The sequence below is a fragment of the Apodemus sylvaticus genome, chromosome 3 (assembly GCF_947179515.1).
Source record: "Apodemus sylvaticus chromosome 3, mApoSyl1.1, whole genome shotgun sequence".
NCBI lineage: Eukaryota > Metazoa > Chordata > Mammalia > Rodentia > Muridae > Apodemus > Apodemus sylvaticus.
The window spans coordinates 46,844,017-46,850,052 of record NC_067474.1 but is presented as its reverse complement, the minus strand read 5'-3'; the positions used below and the strand labels follow the sequence as shown (position 1 = coordinate 46,850,052).

Below are 6,036 nucleotides of genomic sequence, written 5' to 3'. Positions count from 1 at the left end.
TACACACATACACCTATACACGCACACACATGCACATACACATGCACATTCACACATGGACATACACACACCTACACACATGCACACACTCATATATACATACCTACACATGTATACACACATATACCTGCACATGTGCACACACACATATATACCTATACATGTATACACACATACACCTGCACATGTGCACATACACATATACACACACATACATACACACACACAAACACACATACACACACACCACAACACTAACATTGCAGACATGCACATGGGTGCACACACCATTTTGGGTGGGCACTGCTGATTTCAACCCATTTCTTCAAACTTGAGCAGCAGAGCTCTTACCCACGGAACTCTCTCTCTCCAGTCCCCAGATTTGTTTTCTTGTCATTCCCTAAATAATATAGCATAACTATATAGTATTAGATTACTCTGATGCAAATATATTTCCATGGGCATGTATTATGGAAATGTACATGATGGTGTTGTGTGTGTTCCTGTACATATGTGAACAAGCATGTACCCACTCCAGATAGAAGATAAATGACAGACCAAAGTACAGATACCACCAATGTCCAACATGGTGAACCAGTGAGTTTTATTGGGGTTATTTAGAGGTGTAGAAATGACTCAGAGACAGCTGCATTACCAAAGCCCACCCCATCATGGTGACAGCTCCCAATAGCTGGAAATCTGGAGCTCACGGCATGACTTGCAGGCAGCTAGATGGGTTGTAAACGGTCCCTTGTAGGCAGTGTGGCTGGCCTTTGCCTCTTCCAGACAGTTTGGGTTACCTGAAAGGGACTCACAGCAGGTTTACTGCTTGTTCATACTTGGTGGTGGAGGGTGATAGCTCATCAGTCAATTTCAGGGACTTCCTGAAACTTTTGAGTTATTTGCTTCCTGAGCGTAACCTGAACGGGCTTCTTCCCTGTGAGATGGACGGCATCACCTTCTTTAAGCACATCCTAAGTCCTAAGGAGCTTCCCACTAAGAAGAGTTGCAACTTGGAGGAGATTGTGAAAGAGCAAATGGTTTTACGACAAGGCTTTCAAAGAAGTAGCTAAGGTTAAGCGAGGCCATGGATGTGGGCCCTGAGCAGTGTAACTGGGGGAAAGGGATCTAGACACGTAGAGGCTGAGGGAAGAAGGCAAGGGTGCAGCAAGAAGATGGCTTTTGGGAAGTCAGCAAGCGAGGCCTCTGGGGAAACCACATCTGCCTGCACCTTGACCTTGGACATCAGTCTCTAGAACCGTGAGAAAATAAATCTCTGTCCATTAAGCCATCCAGTCTGTGGCCTTCAATATAGCAGGCTAGCAGGCTGGTAGAGCGGTCTGCACACTGGCTCAAATGGTGGACGACCCCAAACAGCACATAGGGGTTTAGTCCCATGCTCTGAAATCCTAGACTGCTCAGTGGCCCTAGCGATGAGGAAGCTGACAGTGGCAACGATGCTGACCTTAATGGTAACTCTTTCATCAAATAAAAATGAAAATTCAACCCTTTTAAACCTTATAGCCCAGGCTTGCCTCCAATCTGCTATAGCTAAGACTTTGAATTCCAGATCCACCCATTTCTACTTCCTAAGTGCATAGCAAACCATCCTTGGCAAAACAAATAGTCATTTTGAAAATCAATGTTAATTAATTACTTAATTCATCCCTCTAAGTCTACTATTTGAGTTTGATGAAAGCTTTTGATGACCTTTTATTGGGGGAAATGAGAGACTGTCTTCTTAGTAGGAATTTGTGAATAGTTCTTTTTACGATGAGAATAAAGAATAGCCGTATATATATTATTTAGTATTGCTCCATCAAGTTAACCTTGAAATGATGGGGCTATAAGGACATATATGAAGGTAGGCTTCTTAGCACAGAGGACAGTTGCCCCTGGACAGGTTTCTTAGACCACCTCCATTTATTAGCAGTATGTTCCACAATGTTAAATTATCATTTATGTTTCTCCTGGGATTCACTAAAGTCTGAACACAACCACAGCTAAATGGGCCAGGACTTAGTTAAGATGGCTCAGTGGCTGCTGAGATGTGGTAGATGCTGAAGAGATAGCTGTCTCTCTGAGTGAAAGACGTAGCTTAGAGAAAATAGTATACTGTTAAATATTGTTTGGGCAGGTTTGGTTGGATTTGCTATTTATCTTCTAGATAAATAATATGAAGGCTTCTATTTTAAAACAATACATCAGATTACATCCCATGGCTGACATCAGTTGCTACCGGGCCACCTTATCCGGTCTCTGGGATGCTCAGTCTAGAAGATGGCTGCTTTCTAGTTCCCAGTCAGCACTGGCACTCACCGAAAGGCAATGAAGATGTCTGCCTGTTTCTTTTGCTTTTTAACGTTATTTTCTCTTGAGAAGCAGTTTGCTTCTCAATCTCATGAGTTAGGAGCAGCCTCAAGTTTTCTTGAAATGCTGATTATGCAGAAGAAATTAATACCTCTTCAAGCTCCTCGGTCAGTGATGATATGCTACTGAGAAAAGACTTTAATTTTGAAGAAAGCACCTGCTCCGCGGTAGAGAGGTAGGGAACAGTGACTAGAAGACAGGGAAAGGGACAAGGTTCTCTAGCCTAGTCGCCTCTACAAAACAAACAAAATGATACACGTATCCCTATTGTCAAAATTTCTCTCCACAAAACAGACAACATGATACACGTATCCCTATTGTCAAAATTTCTCTGCTAGGGAAATTTCAGCAATTTAAGAGCATTTCTGATAAGGAGAGACACATACATCTTGTAAAAAAAAAAAGAAGAGGAAGAGGAAGAAGAAGGAGGAGGAGGAGGAAGAGGAGGAGGAGGATGAAGAAGAAGAAGAGGAAGAAGAAGAAGAGGAAGAAGAAGAAGAGGAAGAAGAAGAAGAAGAAGAAGAAGAAGAAGAAGAAGAAGAAGAAGAAGAAGAAGAAGAAGAAGAAGAAGAAGAAGAAGAAGAAGAAGAAGAAGAAGAAGAAGAAGAAGAGGAAGAAAAAGAAGAAGAGGAAGAAGAAGAGGAAGAAGAAGAAGAAGAAGAAGAAGAAGAAGAAGAAGAAGAAGAAGAAGAAGAAGAAGAAGAAGAAGAAGAAGAAGAAGAAGAAGAAGAAAGGAGGAGGAGGAGGAGGAGGAGGAAGGAGGAGGAGATCTTTTAAATATGGGGCACAGAGCAGGTACAGAGACACACTGAAGCATGGCCTTTCATCAGAACGGGTTTAGGTGCCTGTGGGCCCAATGCAAATGAGTTGTGTTCAGGTACTTCCCAGATCCACCTAGTCTAAGGAACATAGTCCACTGGTGAAGAAAGCCCTCAGTGTGAACAGCATCCAGGGCTCCCGAGATGCAGCATGTTCAGATGTGGCCTCTGTGCTCTTCCTGGGATCTGGGAGCAGCTAACATCAGTTCCTCTCATGGCAGCTTCCTGAAACACCTAGTATAATGCTGCATATACACGTGATACTTAATGAGCGCAAAAAGAGGTGCCTTGTCGGTGCAGCTTTGGAGAGCTGAAGAGGGGACAGTGAGAACCCAGGTAGAACCCTAATTTTCATTTCACAGCCTCTTCTGTCGTGCATGCTGAGACACACACACACAATTACAGGCATCTAAGAGAAAATTGACCAGTATATCAGATTGAATAAAATGTAAGCGGCTGGAAAAATGATCCTGGAGTATTTATCAATGGCGTGGGTGTTGATCCTCATGCTCACGTAGCTGCCCCTCTGGCTTTTCCTCTGCGGAGAGCCCCTCTCGGAGGCCAGGGTCAGCTGTACCATCATCCGGTCCGGCTTCTCTCCGTTCTCAGGCATGTACCCGCCCAGGTCGTTCACCTCTCCGTCACTGTAGCTGCCGTCCAGCATCACCGCCCGAGGCTGGGGCAGCCCACAGGTGCAGGAGATCTGTGAACACATGGGTATGTGAGCTGAGGACCGTCTCGCAGAAGCCTACAAAATCTCTGTGCATGAAGGGTGTAACCCACTAGCCTCTTGATTGGCTGGATTATAGGTTGCTGACACCACACTGGGCACCAAACCCTTGATAAAAAATGTTTAACAGATGATATCATTCAGTGTTGATCATGAGGATGGGGATTGCAAGACATCACTGTGCAAGTAATAGATGGTAAGGTATTGCTGAAAGAGAGAGGCTCTGGCCGGGTGGTGACACATGCCTTTAATCCCAGTACTTGGGCGGCAGAGGCAGGCGGATTTCTGAGTTCGAGACCAGCCTCGTCTACAGAGTGAGTTCCAGGACAGCTGGGGCTACACAGAAAAACCCTGTCTCAAAGAGAGAGAGAGAGAGAGAGAGAGAGAGAGAGAGAGAGAGAGAGAGAGAGAGAGAGAGAGAGAGAGAGAGAGAGAGAGAGAGACTGGCTCTGTGGCAGTTGAATATGTTTGGCCCAGGGCGTGGCACTATTTGGAGGTGTGACCTTGTTAGAGTAGGTGTACCTTGTTGGGGGAAGTGTGTCACTGTGGGTATGGGCTTTAAGACCCTCATCCTAGCTGTCTGGAAGCCAGTCTTCTCCTAGTGGTCTTCAGATGAAGACGTAGAACTCTTCTGCCTGCACCATGCCTGCCTGGATGCTGCTGTGCTCTTGCCATGATGATAACGGACTGAACCTCTGAACCTGTAAGCCAGCCCCAATTAGATCTTGTCCTTATAAGAGTTGCCTTGGTCATGGTGTCTGTTCACAGCAGTAAAACCCTAACTAAGGCAGGCTCTGAGTTGCAGTCTGGGATAAATGGAGGGTGGGAGGAAAGATAACTTAAGAAATGAAGGAAGATATAAAAGAAAAACTTCCTAGCACAGGTTATGGTTGCCTCTGGAGGAGTCCCTTAGGCCTCCTTCATATTTGTTTTTGTTTTGTTTGTTTGTTTTGGTTTTTTGGATTTGGTTTTTTCGAGACAGGGTTTCTCTGTATAGCCCTGGCTGTCCTGGAACTCACTCTGTAGACCAGGCTGGTCTCAAACTCAGAAATCCGCCTGCCTCTGCCTCCCAAGTGCTGGGATCACAGACATGTGCTGCCACCGCCGCCGCCCGGCCATATTTGTTAACAATAGGTTCCACAAATGATAAAATATCATTTAGTTCCCACCTGGAATTCTCTCCCCCAAACTAGAGATTCTCAACCTTTCTAAGGCTGTGACCCTTTAATACAGTTCCTCATACTGTGGTGACCCCACCCATAAAATTATTTTCATTCTACTTTATAACTGTAATTTTGCTACTTTTATGAGTTGTAATGTAAATATCTGTGTTTTTTGATGGTCTTAGGAAATCCCTGGCGACCCATAGGCTGAGAAGCACATCAATACATTCTAAACAGAAGCACAATTAAATGAACTATGTCTTAATTTGGTTTCGTGGCTGCTGGGAGGTAGATGTTGAATGAATTTCTTCATTGAATGAAAGCTGTAAGAGGCTGGTGAGATGCTCAGAGGTCAGGAGCAGGGCTGCTCTTCCAGAGGACCCTGGTTCAATTCCCAGCACCCACATGTAACATCAGTTGCAGGGGACTTGACACTTTCACACAAACACACATGCAGGCAAAACACCAATGCACATAAAATTTGTTTAAAGGGGAAAAAAGATGTAAATGTCAAATATTAAGGCATACATCATTTCATTCGCTCGTGACCGTGACTGGAAGTAGGCTGAGGAGAGGGTATCACAGCTGCATTTTACAGGAAGGGCTGGACCTGCCCACAGGCTCAAAGCTAGCCCAGCATATGTCATGGTGAAGTCACCTTCTCCCGAAGCTTCCGTTCCTTCCGCTCCTGCACTGTGGTCAGGTAGTTGACTGCTGCGTACTCCAACACTGAGAGGAACACGAACACGAAGCTCACCCAGAGGTAGATGTCCACGGCTTTGATGTAGGACACTCGGGGCATGGAGGCGTTCACGCCCGTGATGATGGTGGACATGGTCAGCACTGTGGTGATGCCTGCCACAAACGGAGAGAAATAACTGTGTGCTCGCCTTCCCCAGACACTGTAGGCTCATCCCTCCGTGGCCCTCCGTGGCCCTCCGTGGCCCTCCGTGGC

At 45.4% G+C, this 6,036-nt stretch overlaps 1 protein-coding gene across 1 annotated transcript in view; it reads right to left on the bottom strand.

Moving 5' to 3' along the window:
* Positions 1 to 3,108: 3,108 nt before the first annotated feature.
* Positions 3,109 to 6,036, bottom strand: part of LOC127680622 (gamma-aminobutyric acid receptor subunit rho-1) — a 30,661-nt gene continuing 27,733 nt past the window's right edge. The window contains exons 9-10 of the mRNA XM_052176213.1: positions 5,740 to 5,936; positions 3,109 to 3,891 (exon numbers count right to left, since the gene is read on the bottom strand). Coding sequence (XP_052032173.1) covers positions 3,598 to 3,891; positions 5,740 to 5,936 — 491 coding nt within the window. The 3' untranslated portion in view covers positions 3,109 to 3,597. The remainder of the gene's footprint in view (positions 3,892 to 5,739; positions 5,937 to 6,036) is intronic.